The 23,713-nt window shown below is 37.1% G+C and overlaps 1 protein-coding gene across 1 annotated transcript in view; it reads left to right on the top strand.

The window, feature by feature from the left end:
- Nucleotides 1-23,713, top strand: part of XIRP2 (xin actin binding repeat containing 2) — a 50,060-nt gene that overhangs the window by 19,519 nt on the left and 6,828 nt on the right. The window contains 6 exon segments of the mRNA XM_052792370.1: nt 4,857-5,010; nt 10,728-10,885; nt 13,680-13,811; nt 20,049-20,156; nt 20,485-20,557; nt 21,232-21,365. Coding sequence (XP_052648330.1) covers nt 4,857-5,010; nt 10,728-10,885; nt 13,680-13,811; nt 20,049-20,156; nt 20,485-20,557; nt 21,232-21,365 — 759 coding nt within the window.

Here is a 23,713-nt window from a genome sequence, read left to right as displayed (position 1 = left end):
TATTCTTTTCATCACGTCTAGAGTATGAGATCAGAACATAAAAATAGCTTCTTGCGTCACCTTTTTCTCAGAAGCCCATTCAAAAATAGAGTATCAGAGCCAGTACATAAAACTGAAGTTATCACATAAAAGTTACTTAAATAAGACAGGTTTCAACAAATTATCTCCAACAAAAAATGGAATAAATGCTGTTAAACAGGGTGCTTCACACAACATTCTATGTCCCAGCTGAATACCTGCTCCCACCAACACACATATAGTTACAAAAGCTTGACATGAATTGAACCCTGCATTAATCAGAAAGAAGAAGAACATTCTTCTTCTTTTAGTTTTCATTTGGCAACTTTTGCAAGAGTTGCATATATTAGCCTCTAATTAAGCACTTCTTGGCACTACCTCAGTGCTTTTTCGATAAGTGGCATTTATGTTAATTCTATCCTTATTAAGCAGATGTCTTTGCCATTCACTGTCATTAGGTTATCTGGGTAGATACCCCAATAAAACAGTATGCAAATTAAATTTAACCCGATTAAAAGGAGTTTATGGTAATCATAACACCTTCCAATAACTTTTTCACAGTAGGAAATACCATTTTCTGAGAATAAATCTGAGCTCTAGCACTTCAGCTGGAGCAATAGTGCTAGAAAATCATCATTCAGAAGCCCCACTAAGGCAGGGATGCTGTCTGCAAAATGGGGCTAGGGCAGTTGGAGACTGTTATGCAAGGGGGACTGTGACAGTGAAAGGAAGGAACAGAAGAGAATGCACATGGTCATAGAATTGGTTTGTTTAGAGCAAAAAGTTCTGCACAGTGCTAAGCATGCAGTTCTTCTGTCCCAGACCATCATCACTGTATATCAGAACAGCACCATCCTCACAGACACCATTAAATGGACCATTCACCTGTATAGGGATTCACCATATCAGGGATTTAAGGAATATGGATTGCTCTGGAACATTATGGTAAGAGCTAAAACTAGCTTTGAAAATAAGGAGAACTTAATTAGAAACAGCTAAAAGAGATTTAATGTATTTAAAATTAAGATCCACTACAGTGTAAGTATATTTTGTGGACAAATATATTAGCAGTCCCCCAAAATATCAGTGTAATTATAGAGGAAAACATAGTTATTCTTTTTTGGGTACATTATTACAGGCACCAGTACATAGAAATCAAAAGACAAATTAACAAAGAGATTTGGAACAATAAACACCAGTCTCAAACTACTTAATATGAAGCAACGGTAAATTGCATTCAGTCGCCTATAACAAAATGCTTCACGGGACTAGGATGACAAATTAATATCATGGCATAAAGCTGAAAAGAGTATTCATAGAATTGGTAATTGACATTGTTTACTGAAACCTCCAAATTACAAAAATACCAAATAAAAAACACACTGCAGTCATTACGGGAATAATGCTTACTACAAAACAAAACCTGAGATTTAGACAAATCTGCAAGTGGAAAAATCGAACGCTAAAGACAAATGGTAATATTTTTTATCTAAGCAATTTGTGCTATCCCACATTTCCAGTTCTATTTGACACATGCTTTTCCAAACACAGGAAAATAAGCTGTATGAAAATACTTTCTGCCAGAGTGGCCGACATCTCAGAAATCTGTCCATAAAAGAATTTACATGAAAATCTCCTAAGTAGGGCCAATATTCCTGTAATTGATATTAAAAATGGTCAAAACAGATACATTATCTTTAAAAAAAATTCCTATTAAAATAAATGTCCAAAATACTAACTTATATAAATTTGATAGGTAATGGAATTGCTACTGCAGAGATGAAAATTTGAGAAAACATTATAGAAATATGCTACAAGTTAATAAAAATAATAGAGCTAAGAAAAATACAAATCAAATTTATATTTGTCCCTAGCTTGCAAGAATAAGAATAAGAAACAGTAAATTCTGAAGTTTTTTAGCTGTTACTGGTAACTACAGAAAAATGTAGTAGGAATAAAAAAAAACCCCTAGATGAGTTTGTTCTCAAAGATGCCAACAGTAGTTGAAAATGCAGTATATTTTGAGTTTTCTGTTTTGTTCTAATACTGTGGAAGTTAGAACATCATTAAAGTGATTCTCTGCTGTTGACTACTGAAAGCACACACAATGCTGTGGCAATATGATCCTGAGGCTGTTCTCATTTATGCCAGGTACTGGCTGGTTGCAGAACTGGAGAAGTAGGAGACAGACATGTTCAGGCTGATCTAACAACATGCACAGCTGCATTTTTTTTATTTCTCCTCTCCCTCCCCCATCCTCCGTTTCTCCTCTGCATAGCCATTTCTGCATCACAGATTGTCCATACTGGATTTCACACATAATGGTCAGCTCTTCAGCTGTTTTAAACCAAAATACCACAATTAATACTGGGTTATAATTGTAACTGATAACCAACTCTGAAAAAGGGTACAAAATGAATAGCATTTTGAAGCCACAGCCCTTCCCGCACAAAATACCCTATTCATTTCAGCCACCTGCTGTCTCCTGATACCCTTGACACATAAGTATCTCATTGCTCTCAGCATACCTACGTCCTGGCCAAGCTCTCTATCCTACCTGTGCTGCAACTTCCCACCTGCACTGTCATGCCTGCACTGTAACCCAGCCTGGTCACAGTTTATCTTACTGGCACTGTGCCCGTCATTTCTGAGTGGGACGTACAACCTGAAAGTATCCGACAGACTGGTGAGGAAGGGTACAAGGAAGTGTCATGGAGCAGAAAGACAGCTACCTTCTGCACTCCAGAAATCTTTCTCTTCCTATTACCCTCCAAAATTACTTTCCCTAATAGCCAAGGAAAATATGTTGCTAACTGTAAAAGCAATTAGAGAATAATTCAAATTAGTTTTAAACCAATTATCTCCCGTAAACCTGATGAATAAAAGGCAACAAACCCCACAGTATTGGTCAAGATCCCCTATACCACCTTTAAATCTATCCATGTTTAGGTTTTCCACTGTGTTGATTGTACCTCCTGGCCTATCTGCTAAAATTATCCACTGTATTCAAGATTACCTTTCAAGTTCAATTTCATATAAGCAGTAGCAGCAGTGCTCTTTCAGGGGATGGGGGGGTGCGGAGAGACTGATGTGACAAGATAACTGATGATTGGTGATACCATAGGTATTTTGTCTGAAAAAAGGGGGCTTACAGTACTCATGGTAATAAAACATCTTTAGTCTCTATGGTCTAATCAGTCATTTGTTTCAATACTGACACATCATGCAAAAATCTTTCAGCTAATCTCAAGTAAAAGCTACTGTAAGTCACAGAAGTAGACAGATTGTTATAAAATTATGAGTTTCCACAAGACATAACCTATTGTACATGTACTGGAAGGAATATTCTTGCAAAGAATGACTACAGGTCAAGAAATGAAGTACAACACATATTTAAGATAAAAGCTATGAGCAGCTATGAGAGAAGTGTAGATTTATTAAAGATGGGTGAAGCACAATTGTCCGTGAGTGCTAATGATGTACTCATTTTAAAAGTATATTTCCAATGCTTGTTCACTGTTAGTTTCATAAAATTCAAGGTGAATGTATTAATTGATTATATGTTACTGTGAAAATGGCTTTTACAATTTATTTTATATTATTTTCTTTGTAAGAGTTCTATCTGAGTATTCATTAAATTGCATTGCATTATTTTTTTTTCTTTTTCTTTTTTGAAATAGTTACTGGAAAATACTCTCCAATCTAGGATAATCAATTCAGGGGTCAAATTTTGCTGCTTCTTACACACCATGCATAATATCTAAATCTAAAACCAGTTAGGAGTGACCTCAGTGAGATCATATACAAGGGTGGCATTAAATTGGTATACAGTAATAAAGCTGTCTACAAACAATAAAAAGGAAGTAGTCTAATGAAGGCAGCATATTTTGAAAATGTATGCCATTTAAGCAATTTAGGGCTCTGGCAAATAAGTGTTGCAAAATCTTGCTGAAGAGATTTATGCAGTCACCAGACCAACCACCTATCCACTTTCTTTTTGGATATCACCACCTCTTTTACAGGGACAGCAGAAGCGGACATGCAGTGGACCTTTCATGTTATTCCCTTGCAAAAAGAAAGCATATTTTTGCTACTCCAGCTGTTTCAGTTATTCACTTAATATAAGAGCTGTAGTTGAGATTTTATAGCTGTTGTGTCCAACTCCATAGCATATTGCAGGGAAGGAAGGAGAAGCACCCCAGAATACCAGCTTTGACACAATAAAGTCTTGCTTAGCAATAATTCACTCATTTCGCCTCGAAGGGCTGAGGCCCCAGTGTGATGGTGAGATACTAATGATATTGTGTTAACTATCTGTATGGAACATTGACCCACTATTTTGATAAGCTAAATTCAGTTGATAGGTCACAGCAGAATTGAAAATCAAATTTCTGAAATACAAATGCCCATGTACATCTGGTCTTCAAGCCATCATTTGTTGGTTTTACATATTCTTACATACCAATAAATTAAATTAATAAAATACCCTCTATCAACTTTTCTATGTACAAATAGTGATTAAATGAGCAACTGATGTCTTTATTGTGATCCTTACCACCACCACCACTCTTCTCTTGTGGAAGAAACCACATGCAAGAAATGGCAAAAGAAAACTTCCAAGCATCACTGTCTGTTGAAGCATAAACTGGGCAGCACACATGAATCCACAACCTGCAGTGCTACAGAAATTTACCCTATGGTATTCTGGAGAACATCTGCCCCCTACATACCAACCCCTTCTAATCTGCTGCCTCTTCATATGCTCTCCTCCCCCCAAAACCCACATCTGTTTCCTACCAATAGCTTTTAACACACATCCTCTTGATGTCTTCTAACAGGAAACAGAAAGTGAGAGAAGTTCACTTTCATCAACAGCAAAGAGTCAGCCTGGAGGCCATTCTGTCATTTCTCTGAAAGAGTCTAGCGTGAAACGAGGGAGAGCAATCTTTGAAAAGATGTCATCAGAAAATGGCCACAGCAACAGCTCTGAAGGTTAGCATTACCATGTCAATCTGATGTCTTGCTTTACTCTTAAGGCAGTGGTCTCCAAACCTTTTTGATGGTGCACCCCTATCACTAAAACATTTTTGAGCATGCACTCCCAATGTTTATAGATGTATTTATTTATAAATTGTATACTTGTACTACTCTACTAATACATTATGTATGTTAGGCAACATACACACAAATAGGTATTAAAGAAGGATGATGGATGAAATAAAAAAAAAAAAAACACCACTTTCCTTTAAAAAGTGTTTATTTACAAAAAATATTTTTTTCCTGCACCCCAATGGACTGTCTTGCACAGGCCCTGGGGTGCGCACATCCCACTTTGCTGCTTGATGGTATCAAAGAGTGTGTGTATCTGTGTTATGGTTTGTTTTAACAGAGAAAGAACATGGATGATAAAATTTTCTGACAGAAAATCACATATTGACTTCTGAGTGTCTAGGACTTGACTTCATGTAAAACAACAGATTACCCAAATAAATAGCACAAAAAGACTTGTCCACTCTGCCAATAAAATTAATAAGCCATCTACACAGTATCAACCAATTACTGACTCTGCTCTTTTTTTGATCAGAAAATGTTTAGCCTGTATGTTTAGCAATTCCAGACTCTAGCAGATCAAAGGGAAAAGGAAATTTCAGTGCACAAGACCTTTTCTAGCTAATGCTGCTAAGTTTATTATGCTCATTGTTCAAACTAAATACCTGATCTTTTATCAGGTTTAACTTTCAGCCATTGGTTATCCTTTTTTCCTTTTTTTCCTACCAAATTAAAGAGATTTTTAACACCTGCTCATTTCTTCTTGGAAGGATGATTATACATTATGACCATATCACCCCATATCCTTCTCCTCCATCAACTAGATACAGCTGCAGTTCTCCATGTGGGAGTATTTTTTTGTGGCTCTTCTCTACATCTTATCAAGTTTTTTAGGTATCTTTTTTTATAATATGGTTGTAAGGACCTTTTTTTTTTTTCCTTCTCCTTTTAGAGTGTCCTAGTTCAAAGCCTTTCTTTTTCTTCTCTAACAAGAGAATGTAATCCCGCATTCCATACCCACTTTGCCTCTGAGTCTAAATTGGGCACAGTATGTTTCAGAAGCATTTTTAGGTCCACCAGGAATAACAAAGAATATGAACTATGTAAAAATGCACAGTCAACAATTCATGCCTCTTACAAATGAAGCTTTTTCTAAAAATGTGACAGACCCCTAGGGGATAATGTTTTTCTATGCTCCTGTGAGAGCCATAATATCCCATTTTGCATTCAGACAGTCTTATGAGAAGTAAATTCCCTATAGACTCATTTGAGTGTCTGAAAGCACTGGTGAAAACTCTTAAATTTCTAATAGCTGAAGTTAGGCACTGAAATCTGCAACTCTGCACTTGAATAAATATTCCGGTCCTGAAAAATATAAGATAATGCTGATCCATAGATTATTTCTCCCATCACCATGAGATTTGAGTTTTCTACAACCAAGGACAATATATGTCAACTTGCTTCAACTTTTCAGCAAGAACAATATCCTCAAACCACTAAAGTGCTATGGAACTTTTTGCTAAATGTTTCAGTTATGCCAAAATCTTATTTTCCTAGAAGAGGTATCGAGCAACATTTACAGCAAGTTCTGTGACTGAGTAACAACAACTTCTGTTGTCTCCACCGAGAAACAATGAAGGCAATGCTCATACTGCTCTTCAACCTATTGTGAAAAAATGGAGAAGCCCATAAGGGATAGTTAATGTAGTCATATCATCGGAAAAAATGGCAGAAAGCCAGAATTCTCCAGTCCTACTATGCATGGAAGATTTGTGAAGCTCTTTACTTTATAGAATTGATGTAACATCATTAATAAAAGAATTAAATTCTCTGAAATAGATACTATTGTATGAGTCCCATATGACAAAGGCAAACAGCTTTTTGTTGGCATACCTCACCTTCGTAAACATAAGGCTCTTCTTACAAACTATTTCATCACAAGCACACATTTATCCCTGAAAGACTCAGAAGATATTACACCTTTAAGTTCTCCTGAATGAGCAAAAGCTTAGAGCAAAATGAATGAGCAAAAGCTTAGATCATATAATCTCTCATACCACCACAAAGAGTTTCACATTATACTATAAAACAACTAGCTTCTAAAGAGAGGGCATTTCCTGTTTTAAAGCTAAGAGAATAGTTGCTATTACCTTCACTCCCCAGGTGGCTAATAATATGTATCTATTAAAATGTTTTTTAAAACAGTCCATTAAATTCATTGGCCCCAAATCAGCAAGGAATTAAATCACATGTCTAACTTTAAGCACATGAGTATTCCCATTGCATTTAATGAAACTATTCACATGCTTACGATTAGGTAGAATCCATGAATCCCTTGTTGAATCAGAACAACACCAATAAAGTTTTTAAACTCCTAAACACTCTTGAGAATTAAAGCAATGGCTTATAAATATCATGCTGGTAGTAGTCTGTTACATAATTCAATCTACCTTTAAAAACAAACTGACACTGTTTGGCTATGGTGGACTATCCCTCTGTGTTGCCAAAGCATACTTTCAACCTTTCCCTTGTTTTGGTTAGATTTGGTTTAATGTACAGACTTCTTACTTGAAGAACAGCAATTTTCTCTCTCTTCTGATTTCTGCTTTCTCTGAAAACCTTTTTTTTTCCTTTCAGGTGACTTTCACTGATTCTTACTACTGCTATTATTCTTTCTTGAGCTGTAGCAATTCTTTTGCCTATCATGATTGTATGCAACATGCAAATGTACTGCATGGGATAAGCATAATAAAAAAGAAAATTATCCTCATGTAAGTTATAAGTAGGGTCAGGTAAAAATACTAAGAAACTGAGTATGTTTACACTGAGACCATTCTTCTACGCATGTCTGCATCTATGTCTGATTTTTACTGAAGATCAGAGTTGTTTGTTATATTTGCTTGCTATATCTGGACCTTGAACACCTATGCCAGCCAAACAGTTTTACAGTGAACAGGCAGAAAGGCCAGATGTGCCTTGGAATTCTTCCCTGTTTGGTGGGATACTCCTTCCCTGGCACTCTGTTCTGTGCCAGGTGAACAGATAGCTTTTCGGAAAGTCTCTTTTGTTGCTGCATTTCATAGTGTTAAAGGGAAAGAGTGGGTACTTCAAAAGAAAATGGGGAAATTTTTTATCTGTATCTGTTCTGTTCTCAGCCACTGCCTTAGTAAAACAATACAATAATCAAGTGAACCAACTTAGGTAAGAATAAATGTGATTGACCTGGCACATGTTTTTGTAATGGATATAGAATCATAGAATCATTTAGGTTGGAAAAGACCTTTAAGATCATCAAGTCCATCCGTCAACCCAACACCACTGTGCCCACTAAACCACGTCCTGAAGTGCCACATCTGTGTGTTTTTTGAACACCTCCAGGGACGGTGACTCTACCGCTTCCCTGGGCAGCCTGTTCCAACACCTGACAACCCTTTCAGTAAAGAATTTTTTTCTAATATCCAATCTAAACCTCCCCTGGCACAACTTGAGGCCATTTCCTCTCATCCTATCACTAGTCACTTGATAGAATAGACCACTACCCACCTCACTACAACCTCCTTTCAGGTAGTTGTAGAGAGCGATAAGGTCTCCCCTCACTATCTCTAACAGTATGTATTGCAGTTAGGCTTCCAGAACAAGGAGTTGACTCTTGCAAATGCTATACAGGCCTCAGGCCCTAAAACCAGCCACCAAATTCCACCCTATATGCATGGCGATAAACCAAAATCAGTTGTGCCCCTCTACTTGCTCCAGGAAGGGATTCAGTGGAGCTGGTCTTCACTGGGTGGTGCATTTCAGGACACTGGGAATTTTGTCTTAAAAAATCAACAACAAAAAAATGCCTAGGAGAGGATTTTGAAGATTTTCTTTTCTTTCTAAAGGAAATCTAATTCTGTAAATGGCGTTGGTTTGCACTGATTAGTAGAAAAGGCAAGTGCACTCTAGTATGTCCTTGGTGTTTTATACGCACATTATGAGACAGCCAACACTGTACTAAGAGAAGTTACTCATTTCTTAGCAAAATTATGGCAAGCAAGTTGATTTGCTTAATTTAATAAGTCTTCAAATCATGAGCAAGATGAAAAAGCATAAATGAATTGTAGACAGTAAACCTAAATATGTTATTTAAAAAAAACAGCCCAGCCCTGTGCTGCGAAAAAGTGACAAAGCACACTCAGAATGAAGAAGACAAGCTGTCAGCAGTGCCAGAGTATATAAGAATACAAGTAAACTTCCAATGGCTGGCAGAAAGCACACATCTGAAGCTTCTTTTTTGACTTTCCTTTCTTTTTTGGAAATGGATTTTAAGGTTTTAGTTTGGGTACCTACTGGCTTGAATTAAATACATAGAACAGGAGGATGTATCTATACTGTTTCTTCCCGCCCCCTTCTCTCCTTTTTTAAGTAATTTCCACAACTTTGAGAAATGCCAAGATATATCATGCTTGGGTCGGGGGGACAGGGTAGGTTTTGGTGGGGTTTTTTGAGATAATTTTGTTCAGCTACAGCCTGTTTCTGTACTTTCAGAAAATACAATTGTTTTTAAAAAAGCAATGCAGGTTGCAACAAATTTATTCTGTCCTATTATGCAAGGACAAGGAGAAATACAGATGGATTTAGGGAAAATCAGGGTGCTCTGATATGTGCAGCACAAGCACAAGGATTAAAAAATTAGATTCTGGTGGCTTTACTAAAAATATATCTTCTTGAAGTCTTAAAATTCCCTCCCCTCCCAAAAAGGAAGGGGGTGTACTGGTTACAGAAATCCAATGTCATTCAACCCAATTTTCCATGCACTGTAGAAAAACCTTGGCAGGACAAGAGGAACTTCCAGCCTGTGGGATTATATGAAATCTCTTCTGCCTCTGATCGCAGACAAGAGAGATGCTCAGAACATACTTTTTTCCCCTTTGTCTGAAACAAGAAGGAAGAATAGCTTTATGCTAAATGTAAGGCATTTTTCTGGGTATATGGAATTCTTCTAATACAATCATATGAATGTAGAAAGCAGCAGCCAAAAAAATTCCTAGTGCTAGTAACTCAGTGCTGCTCTTTCAGGAGTACTCTGGACTGTTGTCTCCAGATTCACTGTGGCTGAATTGCAGATGTTTATAGATAAGTCTATAACCTTCACACCTTGGAATAAGGTTAAAATGTTGTTAGTAATTTAGATAATTTTCAATAAGGTTTTAGTAGTACTAAACCAACTAAAACATACTCTAATACAATATCAGTAAACAAATGAAATCTACAATCAATGTGGAACAGACTCTGTTAAGCAAATGAATACTATAATGTATAAAGCTAATTAGAACATATCTAATTATAATAGGTTATTTGTAGTACTTAAAATGACTTTTTACAGTATAAAACAATGCAAATGTAACACTATCAAGAAAAATATACTATGCTTGCTGTTAAAATTGTATGTTGTTTTTTTTTTAAAAAAGCTTTTTGTTATTTCCCCAAGGAATTTCCACCAGTTTCAAAAACTTCATTGAATTAAATTTTTCTGTACTCAGTAAGTTCTAAATTGAAAATAAGATACAGTTGCTAAAAAGTTTATAATACTGCTCCTTTCTACTACTGCTTTTCTTTCAAGATTTGGAAAAAAGGTACCTGTTTCCTTCTTAGAAAATGATGTCTGTTTGTACTTACAGTGGGTTTTCGCAAACCTGTAAGAGGACTACCTAAAGAGAACACTCCCAGGTCTGACAACACACCGCTGGATTTCCAGGAGACTGTCTCTTTGAAAGAAAGAATGGCTATGTACAAGGCTGCTGTGTCTGAGAGAGACAGCAGCGACTCCTTTGCTCGTGTAAGATATCAATGGTTCCTTATCCTCTTAGCTCTGTGCTCTTATTTATTTATTTATTTATTTAAGCTGACTGATGGACCACTATGGGGATCAAAATCTGAAACCTAAATTACCAAATCAACTTAACAAACATATTGATGCATCAGTCTCTACTGAATGAGATTTTTAATGCTATATACCTTTGGTCATTTGGACAATTCCCTTTAATTGATTGGAAGGACTGTTCTTTTTATTCCACTGTTGCATGCACCGCATTTATTAGGACCATAGGCTTGAGACAGATTAGCAAGACAGTTATTCTTTCAGCTCATAATGACAAAACCCAGCAGTTTCTGCATTACTAAAAATATTACCAAATAATAAAATCATATTCAAAAGCACATTAAGTTTAGACCTCTTGCTGTTCAAACTAAAGAATTTGAAATTGCTGCATTTTAAAAGAGCAGCTCTATGAGACAAGGTGTATGAAAAAGTATTGGTTTATAATGAAATTATTAAAAAATGGGCATTATATGAAAAAATACTTACAAAATATTTACTCATCTCTCTACATGTCTATCAATAGGGATTAGGTATTTTACAGCAAAGTTTAATATTAATACCAAGTAGCGCATTTGGCTAACAGAATTTATAATCTATTAAAACAGAGCAAGACCACATCACCACACATTTAATTATCAGTCAGGAATGCCTGAAAATCAGGTCTTCAGATCTCAGCCAGGAAAATCTGCCCCAGTTCTGCAGAAATACTAAGGGGTAAAAAGTGTATTTTTATCATATCTTAAAATCCTACCTAGAAGTTGTAGTTCAACCCCCTTGTATCAGGAAATGGAGGCATTATGCTGGCTTGCTACAATGTTAGAATGACAATGGTCTTTGTTTTTGCTAAACTTTCAGCACATGAGAAGAACACCTTTTTCTTGCTGTAAACTAGGCCACAGTAATTTCTGTAAATCTGAGAGTGTATCTGGCAAAAGAAGGACTATAATTCAGCTCTCACCAACCAGCATCTTTGTCCATATGCAAGAAGAGCTGTAGGATTCCCAGTCTTAAGTGCATTTTGGTCTTGGGAGAAGTGGTCTGCAGCAGCTGAAGGGACCTTCTGGGTGCTTGGATAGCCCAGAACCCACATAGTGAAAACAGCCACCAGCCATAGTCACCAGAGTCCAGGTGTTTTCCAACCACCAAATTCCTGCCTGCTGACTTCCTTATTTCCTAATTGCCTGTGTGTATTTGGAGCAGATTCCTGCAGTTCACCCGGCTGAGAAGGTTCCAATTCCCTACTCCTGCAATTGGAAACATTGCTGAAGTTAGTACTCTCTCTCATAAAGAAAAGAACTGCGTGAAGCCTAACCCAACCTAACTGTGTTGAGTACATTTACACTTTGGAACTCCTCGCAATTTCTTGCTGAAATGGATGGTTGCCTGAAAAAGGAATTGTATATCCATTTCTATTAAAGAGAATTAATACGTTTCCTTAAAGGACCTGTAACAGCATCTACCCCCTCTAAATATCTCCAAATGGCCGGCACGGTGCTCCTGAAATGTTCATACACTAAAATAATTACTTTTCACATTCACGCATCCATGTACATATAGAATCGTGACACCTTCATCACAGGGATAAAAAAAAAAACCTCTGTTTTTTATGATCTGCTTGCTTACTCATCAGGTGTAAGCACTAAACCTAAGTTTACTTAGTAACTTTCATTACAAGGCTATTTCTAATTATTAGGTGGTTTATTTTGTGCATACTAATTAAAAAGCTCAAATGCTGAAAGCTTCGCTCTAGTACCACCTAAGAGGTAACACATAAGGAACAGAACTAGAACAGGGAGCCTGAAGGTGTAAGGGCACTCTTGTGACCTTTGGCACTGTTGTTAGTGAAGAAAGATCATCTCACAAAGGACTGCTTGAAGCTCTCTGTATGTTTTTCAACAATACCTATTGAAAAAATACAGAGAGGGCCAGGTGGCAACTCTGAATGCAACAAAACTCAGACAAGTAGAAGAGGAAGAGCAGAGAAGGATTGTTCTGGAAAGCGATTGCTACTGACAATCAAGTAGATGGGACCTACTCCTTTCGGTGCTAAAGATTCAGGCCAAACATGCACATTTTTCAAATACACATTGGCCTTTAGGTCTCCAAATCACAATGTATGGCTCCTGTGCAGTGGTCTATGAACTTGCCAGAAACAGTATTTATAATTGTCCGAGTCATTCCTGCAAAGACAAAGTATTACATGGCTGAAAATACATGGCTGATCCTTGAAACTACAGAGGAAACCACTGAGTCCTCAGACACTAGTTTAGGCAGAGATGAATATGCAGCTACACCAGCAGGATCTATTTCACAAAGGAGCATTTAGCAGCTAGTGTTAAATAACTTCTAGACTGCAAAATTCCAAAAGAACTTCATAATTTGCAGGTCCTAATTTTTGGTTGACAAGCAAAGGTCCTAAAATGGGCCAATGAGATTAAACAGTTAATGTTAACAGTATGTATATGTTTTGTATTTTGGTGACAACACCTGAAAAATAACTGTCTTATTACTGTATCTATTCTGTATGCTAATATTAATTCATGTGTACTGTCAAAATAAGTAGGATTTACAGATGATGTCAGTGGAAGTTGCCTATAAGAGGCTACAGACATAACCAAGTGTTTCCAGATTTTCCATTTGAAATTTATAAGCATTATAGCATACTGTTATTAACTACTTTTAAAAAAATCAACTTGTAGAAGTACATTCTTAGTGCAAATGGAAAACAACTGGCCTTACTTTATCACTCTAGACTTCAGAGAAAACCAAGTTCTGTACTGTGCCTGGTGGCCTGGCAGCAGTGAGGAAACAATTTGAGAAAGTGCAGATGACCTCTTCACAAAAGACCTTTGCTCAGTACCAGCACCAGCACAAATCTGTACAGGTAACTAACATTTTTAATACTAACAAATGAGGTATGCCCCACTAGATAGCTTGAGGAAAAAATATGATTGTTTGCTGTACTGAAGACTTTTCATTATGACTAAGACAATATTTCCCTCATGTTCATACTCATAGAATTTTGAGATATCCTACAGGAATCGTATACTTTTTTTGCAGATGAACACTCAATATAGGCAATACTAGACTTATAGGAAATAGATGAGTAAAGCAGATTACTACCATAGCAGTATTTTATACTGAACCTTGTCTACAAGACTGTAATTCATTATCAGGTATCATGGTGATATTTTGCATTTATTGCACTTGACATGATGTTAAGTCATTCTCTTTCAAAAGTAGTTTCCTGCTTCCATTGAATTAAATCTAATAAACTCCCCTAAACAGATCAAAAATTGCACAGAAGAACCCAGATGCTACATAAAAGTAGAACAAAGCAGCAGCTAAGTGTTATTTTAGATAAAAGGTCTTTACATTTTATTACTTCATTAGCATATACCATGAAAAATTGTTGTAGGAGATAATGATTTTGGACTATGCGAAATCCCCTATAATAAAACACATTGCACAATCTGTCCTGTGCACTCTGAAAACCAGTAATGGCACAGTAAATTGCTTTACCATCCTGCACTTCTTGGAGAGATTTTTAAGCAATATTGCTCTCCAACTTTGTAGAACAGGACACAAACAGGTTCATTTTCATGTTAAATAAGTGTCATCATATCTACCAGTTATCTCTCATTTCTTAAACATTAATACCAGTATCAACAATTTGCACAGACAACAAGCAAAACTCCAGTTTGTAGGGGAGAAGACACAGTTTGCTGCAGATGTATTTAAGCATTTCTAACTAAGCAGAAAAATCCCAGAGTTGGACGTAATCATAGCGGAGCATAATCCTTGTTAATAGGAAGTGTTATGCACGTACTTTTCTGATGATGTGGTCCAACTTAGCTGCCATTTATCTGGATGAAGACATGCAGAACTGTGTACAGAAATTATGTGACTTTCTCTTACTCAGAACCAAATAATTTCATTTCTGTGATGTGAAGATGCATTTTCCCTGGCCTAACAGTGATGTCTAGTTCTCCACAAAGCCACTATGATGGTTCCATTTCTTCAACAAAGGTGCGACCTCTAAGCATACTTGTCCATGTATTTGCCCTCTGTGGCTAGTTGAGGAGGCTCTCTCAAATCATCAGCAGAAATAAGTCACGTTCACAAGAAATAGAATCACTCAGACTACATGGAACAATCTTTAAATTTAGGTTAAATAACTTACTGCAAGACCATAAAATCCCATTTCTATCTAACATAACTGCACTCTCATGGAAAATGGGATTATACACTTAGGTAGTTGAAAGATTATTCAAGGTCACTGAATCAATCCTGGGGCAAACCAGAGAAATCATGTAGTTTGAAGACAGATATCCAGATCTGGATAAATGCAAACTATTAATCCAAGCTAAAATAAAGAAGCAATTTGTTTTTTAAACAGTAATCTAAATAGCTGAACACTTTACTACATATTCAATTTTTGCATAAGGAGTGCATGGCTTTTCATTCAAAATACTGACATCAAATATGCAAATAATAACTATTTATCTTTCTGTTTTTCTCAGGCAGCAGCCATCACTCATAGCTTTCTTCATAGTAAGGGAGATTGGTTCCTTGTGAAAGGTGCCATATTACCAGTAGGGTGCACTAAACTCTTGTCCAGAATGGTGAGCAGCAATGAAAACTGATCACAGAATTGCCATGTGCTCACAAACTCAGCCAGAGTTTGTTTAGAGACCTGGTCTTTAATTTGACCACTGGCATCATGAGCACCTTCTATCGTCAGCCACCAAACTGAGAAGAGGTCATGAGCTTCAGTGTTATCGTTCTGCAAATGCTGGCCTAGAGTGGTTTGCTACACCAGCTCAGCTAGCTAGCTGCTCAGACAAAGTCTCACTACCCAGTGTCAGAAACAAGCCATTTCTGGCAAGTGAGCTGAACCTCCTGCATAGGAAGGATGAGTGGAATATATTGAAAGTATCTGATATTCACTCAACCATATAGTATTGTGTGTCAGGAATGACACAGGTATAGCTACACCTCCTTCATTGAGGGTCATTCCAGACAAATTTTCTATGATTGCTAGTGTAGCAATTACCAATTTTCTAGCGATCACAGAGGATAAGATTGAATAATGGGACAATGTTAGTGAATGATGAAGAACTTATCTTTTTATGAAAACCTTCCATATACTGCCCAAAACACCCTAAGTATATACATACAACTAAGCAAGGCTGACAAATCATAGAGATGAAGTGCAGATAAGTGAAGTTCTTAGAAGAAATTTCTGCAAGACTCTCACAGTACTGATGCACAGATGATACCATGATAAGAACATAAATAGGTAAAAAAGCATAGCTTTGAAGAAGAAATTAAGATCCACACCAAGTAAATCATCAGTCATTCTATTGTTACTAATTTCGTAACTGAAACTTTAGGCTCACAATCTACTTCCACTGCTGCCTAGAGGGAACTGCAAGTTTCTACATACTGATCATTTAGAACAGTAAGTTCTAAATCTGCCAATACATAAATGATATTATATTAGCCAACTTCCCGCAGAGCTTATATGATGACCATAATGTACCATTCAACTAAAAGCAATATTCTTCAAGTGTGAGCAAGTAGAAGGCTTTCTTGTGCTTGGACAAACTTTTGGCCCATTTGATCCCCTCGAACAATACATACGTATATAGAATTGTATACACATTTTATGTACATATGCATATAACATAGCATATATATTCCGAGCCTCAAAGCAATTTTATTTTTGAAAGGGAAAGTATGTTTTGTCTGTTATCAGAACAGAAGGAAACTGCAAAAATGTCAACACAAAAAAGCAAACCTTGGTCTAAAATACACAGAACCAGTTACTGAAAATTCAAATCTTGGCACATTTTGCAACAAGAATTCTATCTAACTTATTGCAGCGCAGAGGCACTAAAATTGATGTATGGGCCACTAACATATAAAATGCATGTAGCAATTACAGTTCCTCAGTAACAGAATCTGAATGCCTGCATAAAAATGCACTCCTCTAACAAAACGTATACAGACTTATTCTCAGATCTACATCTTTATTTTTTAAATAGTATTGTTTTAGATTAAAATGACTTATTATCCAGAGACACAACAGGACACTATACCCTCTGTATTAACTACCATACAGATATGCATGGGAAGGCCAGCAGCCTCCATAAAGGGTGACTTGAAACAAACGGAAGAGAATGGAGGGTGATGAAAGTCTGAAATAAAATGACCGTAAGAAACCGTTTGTGAGATAGCAGCATGCCAACAATCATCCAGCTGACAGTGTTTTCTGAAGTTCACTCATGATAGAATAGAATAGAATAGAATAGAATAGAATAAACAAAAAGTAATTGAAGGGTGATTCTTGGGCCATGGGAAAAGCAACCATAATAGTTGTCTTTGCACTCCTGCCACCAAAAATGACTTTGAGCTCTCTGTCTGTCCTCCTGCCCTGCACAGCTGGAGGGGAGCTGTTTCTTCCTGACACCACAATGTGGGAACTGGTTGATCAAATAACCTTGCTTGATTTAATAACGTACAGTACGGCAGGAATTGCGTATTCCACAGAAACAAATAAAGGCATCAAGTTCCCACAAGCATAACTCTTCACTAGTAGTAAATCTAGATCATGATCTTCAGCTGCAGTCCCGCATTGGAGGCATGACTTACCTTGCTTAATAAGATAAGAGCAAACTTATCCCATGCAGACCATCAAATAATTCTGCAGAATATTCTCCAAAACCTATGGGGTGTACAAAACATGCCACAAACTCTAATGGAGTAGACTAAATTAAACCTACCTACAGGACATCCTATTCTATATGCAACAGTTGGTTATTACAGAGGGGGGATCAAACCACAGGTCTTCCTGCTCTCCATTTGTTTGGAATAATAAACAAGCAGCATTTTACCCCCTGTCACTGGAATTTCCATTAGCCATCTTGACAGACACACAAAATAATGAGAACCTCCAAGTCTCTCTTCCTCCCTGCACGCCTAGAGCAAGGCCATGTAATTATATTGTCAAAATCTGGCCCATAACATTTAAGCTGCATTTTAGACAGCCATAGCTGTCGCATTAAACAATTATAATCTTTTGCAGTATGGCAACTACTTCATAAGCAGTACCAAAGTTACAGCAATAAAGCAGTAGTGACATTCAGATTAGATTTGCTTCATGACTACATTAAGCCTAATTATATTCCTTTTTAATGCCCCACACCATTCAAAGGACACATAATGACTATCATGAACATATTTCGTGTCTCATGAATGAGCTTTTCCAGTAATGAGAGCTTGACTTACATATCTAAAACATGCACATTAGAACAGAAAAGCATATCTTAAATGAAAAAAGCATATATATGCATAAATATATTGAAAAGCATATCCATGTAAAATGAAAAGGCATATTATACATACACCTACACAGTCATTAAACAGAGAATAGATGGAAAAAATTTGCACTTCATTTTCTTTGAACTGCCTCTTTTCAACTTGGTATGGGGTTAGCTCTACGTCACCTCATGTTGTGCAGCTCCCTCACAGCTGTTACATGTACAGAACTTGCAAGTGTAAACCATGCTCTGACTTGCTCTCCTCAAGCCTCACCTCACTTTGACAGTTCAAACTTTGCAGTAGATAGGATTAATTTTGATACTGGTAACACACTAAATTGTTTACTGGGCCAGTAACCAGAAAATTTATTCTACCTTTTGTTCTTACGATTTTAATTCATCTTATAGTTGAAACAGATGATATGGCAGCATAGAAGTGGAAGAGAATTCCTAAAGCCCACCAGGGGGATGCATATTGTTTCTCTGCCATAGAACCTGAGCCCTTGCTGCCTACTATATGGTAGAAATTATGAGCCAGGCAGTCGATGCTCCCCATTCAGCAGAAACGTTAGTGGAGATGCAAGCAGTGTACGCATGTTAGTTTGAAGGTGGAATAAATCCCATAAATATACGCTTTGTCATGGGATGACTAAGGGTGAGAGCTAATTTCTTGCCCCACAATTAGCTGGATTTCAAGGAGGTGCCAGGATTTGAGATGCAGGAAGCTTACAGCTCTGTGTTGCGCTATATGTATAGTAGCAATCTCAGAAACACAGTGCTGCCTCCATTCACATTACATTGAACACTTGGGAAGCTCTTGCTGGAAGGACCAGAAGCTCCTTTCATTTTAAAGCTTATTATCAGTAGAAACTAATAGGCAAGCTTCCTTCTCACAAAGGAAGAAGAAAATTTAATTTGACATGAGTGAAATTATTTGTTAGATGTCTCTGTGTGCATGCTAGTGTGCAAGACAGAGGAAGCACAGAACTGCTATCTTAATAATATCAATCCTTAGGATTTATTTCTTCTAATCACTAAATCTCAAAGTACTCCATGGACACAGGTAATGTGATGTAACATGGGTTCTGTGACAGGCTTTAAATAAGAGAACAAATCACCACCAAAATCTGGAGTCAAACTAAACATAGATAACCTCAGAAATTAGTTTACACGAGTATCTTGGACAGTGCTTTAAACTCTCAACTATATGCTCTGTTTATTACACTGCAGTTGTCAGACTTGTAGATACAATGCTAGCCTGTATATTTTATAGGATCTTCTGATTAGCCCATAGGTCATATTTTTCACAACTGCAATTCAGCATGATTTTTGCATTGGAAAAGCTGTATAAAGCATATGCAGGAAGTCAGCATCTCTTATATAGACATATTATTATACTTCCTTTCACAAAGTTGCATTAGCCACATGCCCACTGATAGGTAACAAGTTGATGGCATAGCACGTAAAGCCAGAACCAGTCTTCCTAGTCACCTTCGTCCCCTTCCAGTCTAATTATACATTGTACGTATTCATGCAGCTTTCCATATCTGCTGGTCAAAGTCTGGCTGCAGTAACAGAAATGACTTGACATCTTCTGTGTTATAAAAAAGCCTGTTCCAATTTTTATGGCAACAAATATCAATCATAATAATAACAGTACTCTGCTGTAAAATGACTGTTCTAGTTACACCACTAACATTAGAATTTATTTGTGAAAGCCCTTCAGAGGGAAAAAAAAAAGAAAAATCCAATTTACTATTAGCTGTCAATGTGCAATTATTTTTATTTGTCTTTAGGAAATATCAAGTGGCAGTCAGCATGTGGTATCAAGCAGCACCAGGGAAGCTGAGTGCAATAAAATGACCTCCAAAGAAAGTCAGACGGAAACCTCTCAAACACAAGAGGTAACTGTATCAACTAATAATCATGTCATTGGACAATTATACTGATGCTGATACATATCTATATGCTTTGCTTCTTCCTCCTTTACCACTTGGTACACCAAGATTTGGATGTTCTGCTGATAGCCTCCCTCATTAGGCAGTGCATAACAATTTTTGTAAAGGTGTTTTATTAAATGTTTTTAATTTATTATTGTTTTAACATGGTAATTAATTAAGTTTCCATTCATATTTTTCTTTGATGTAACATTTTAAATACAGTTGCAGAAGTATGGGAAATTCTTAACGTATTGCACTAAATCCTGTAGTAAAGTGAAGGTTTTGTGCACAGGTTTCTCATCACGAGCAAGTTACTCATGAGATAAAAATGCCTTCTACGTTCACTCAGCACACTGATGAAACAGGTAAGAAGTGGCATGAGAATAAAGGCTCACAAAGGAGCAATGGCAGATGTCTTTACTCACACAAATGTACCACTCTTAGCATACAAACATGAAAATGCACATCACTGAATTCTCAGCAAAGCACATTCATTGAATTCAATGGGACTTAAGAAACAAGTTTAGAATTCAGTATGGAGAGATGGCTTTTGCAAAAGGAGGTGGTTTAAAATATGCACTCAGTTGCTTGAAAGAACTGGGGACCCGAAGAATTGTCTGAAAACATAGGCAAACACTAGCCCATCTATATACAAAATTGTGGATGAGAAAGGTTTAATTTATACCTGAACTGGATAGCCTTGCAGAATATGACCACAGTGTTAAAACACTGATGCTGCTGCAGTTTAGTACTGGTAGTAGAATTCACGCATTATATTCTCCAACAGACCCCAGTCAACCTTTAGCCCTGCCACACCACTCAGGTATGGCAAAACAGTAGGTGATAATGTGTCCCTCAACAACTATTCTGTCATTCTCTCCATGGATTTCTGTTCATGATCAAGTAAGTCTCTAAACTTCTGCAAGGCTAACTACAATTTTTCTAATGTAATAATGTTTTATAATTCACTGATACAGCAAATTTCATAAAATGCTGGGTGGAGGAAAAATGATCTTTGTTATTCTTCTTCCCATTGCAGTAATCAATGCAGCTCAGAACAAAGAGCTCCCAAAGACTGTAACACAGATTTTAAAACAGCAGATTGAAAGGACAGCTCAGGAAAAGGCTGTTCACGCTGACAGAGAGACTGCAATACCTGCAAAAGAAGTAAAGGTCTGTGTTTTTAATACGAGGGATCTTTCTTTATGCAAATTGGAAGTGGTGAAGTTAAGACATTGGTCCATCATGCAGTCTGAATTTCTATTTTGACTAATTGTGATTAAAAATGTAACCTACGAAATTGGTGGGAATATATGGACTTTAGGAATTAAGCGCACATAACGTAATATGAAGTACGTTAGAAGGCTCAACAAGTACTTACAGTATGTGACAAACACAATTAAAAGTAGACCTTTATAAAAATTTTCACATTCCTGTCCTCCTCTGCTGAATAGTCTCCTTTTTCCCTGTTTTGAATCTGTAAATATGTATAATTTCTGTCACCACAGATTCTCAGAAGCATAGAAAATGTCACTTTCAGAAGAAATGAAAATAAGCATAAGCTACTGCATAACTTTACATTATGCTTATAATGCAAAGTCTGCATTTGTTGCAGCAAAACCTCCAAGACTGCTCAATCATCATTTTGCATTTTGTATGAATTCCACATTTCTTTTCACATATATTCTACGGTGCAAATAGCACAGCTCTTAGTTCAAAAGATTGGTTTTATGCATTCTGAGCTGATGGATTGTGTCTTTCCAGATCTTATTATAATCCTATTGCTTGGATCCTTGCAGAACTAGCTTTTGTGAAGAATAGAAAAATTGTTTCATGTTACTCTACTTTAAAAAAAAAACAAAACAACCTTTTTTTCCCTAAAGATGGAAAATACGTACCAGGAAATTACATTGCCTTCAACAGTTAGTTCATCTTCTACTGCTACTACTTCAGCAAGCAGACTACAGGAAACTTCTACACCAAGGGAAAAACAGGAAGGAACTGCTACATCTGCAATGGTTTGCTCCAGATCCCATGAATATGGAAGCACAGAAAAGTTTTCCTTGACAGCAACTTCCCAGTCCGCTGAATTGTCCAGCTCTCCAACAAAGCCCACTGTCTCCCCAGATCTGTACTCAAAGCAAAGCAATTTATGTGAACCAAGATGTTTATGCACGTTTCCACTCACAATTAAGAAAACACTTAGAGAAACATTATCTGAATGAAACTTCTAATATTTTATCTGGTGAATCTGAAACACAGAGTATGATGTCAGATGTGCAGCAGGCTAGATATGGCTTTGACGTCATTATTCAGATGTTCACAATACCAGAAAAACAATGCTTAGAGTGGCATGAAATCTGGAGAGGAGAGGTCCTCTCTACAAGATGGGTCTTTGAGAACCAGCCTTTCATTCCAATTAAAGATGACCCTCCAGACCTAGACAAAGCTAGAAGCATTGCAGACCAGGAAACCATGGCAGCTGGAAATTTAAATACATAGCCTGGATGTTTCAGACCCAGCCTCTTGATGCACTGCGTGCACGTGCTCCAGTCTCCGCAGGAACTATGGACAAGGCTCTTGCATTTGTTAGAGTAGGTATTTGCGCAGTCATGTGGATGTTTGACATGCGGCCACTAGACTCTACGAATAAAAATTATCACAATGAGGAACAAATATCAGATGAAACTCACATCCAAGAAGGTTCTAGTAGTGCTGTAAAGACTGAGGCACATGCTGGAAGCACAGAACCTGGATAAACTTGGGCAGCTCAACCCAGTGGATGTCCTTAACTTGTTGCAGCTGAGGTCTGAGCTGAAAGAGCTTAAAGGAAGTGTGAAGAGAAGCATAAAATATTTTGAACCTCAGCCATTGTCTGTTACCAGAGACAACTTTGGTCAAAGACTGGAGAATGAAGCTGTCCATAGAGAAGATGCTGAAAAGAGGCATGGCAGAACCGCAGCTGCATTTGAAACCTGTAACCAGCAATGACCTGGTGGAAATTAAAGTGGTACATGGAATCTCGGTGGAGGAAAACACGAGCAGTGCTGCGCGCAAGGCAAAACAGTTGAAACGCAGCCTTGGCACACAGAGGAGTCAGGGGAACTAAGTCCAGCTGAAACACCATCACAAAAATCAAACCAGCAAGATCAAGGTCCTGCACAAGATGCAGCAGGCCCTGTAACACCACAGCAAAGCACACTTTCCGATTCCAAATTTGATGGCAATGATACGCAAGTAGTACAAAAATACTATGTAGGTATTTAAATAGATGTCCATGAAGACCAGAAGGCTGAGAAGCTGAAGACACAGGAATGGTTGTGAAAGCCTCTAGCTACTATCTCTTCCACCATTATGAGCATTAACACTACGAGAGCTATCCTGAAGAATTATATAGAGCAAAATAAAAAGATACTAAAAATAGATGTTAAAATAGCATTACTGCTGTATTTGAGAAATATTAACAAGCTAGAAAATGTGCACAGAATGCACCTGACTTCTCATGCTTAAAATTAATGCAA

This window comes from Harpia harpyja, chromosome 7, assembly GCF_026419915.1.
Source record: "Harpia harpyja isolate bHarHar1 chromosome 7, bHarHar1 primary haplotype, whole genome shotgun sequence".
In the NCBI taxonomy this organism is placed as follows: domain Eukaryota; kingdom Metazoa; phylum Chordata; class Aves; order Accipitriformes; family Accipitridae; genus Harpia; species Harpia harpyja.
The sequence above is the reverse complement of the archived record's forward strand: the minus strand, read 5'-3'. Positions and strand labels throughout refer to the sequence as shown.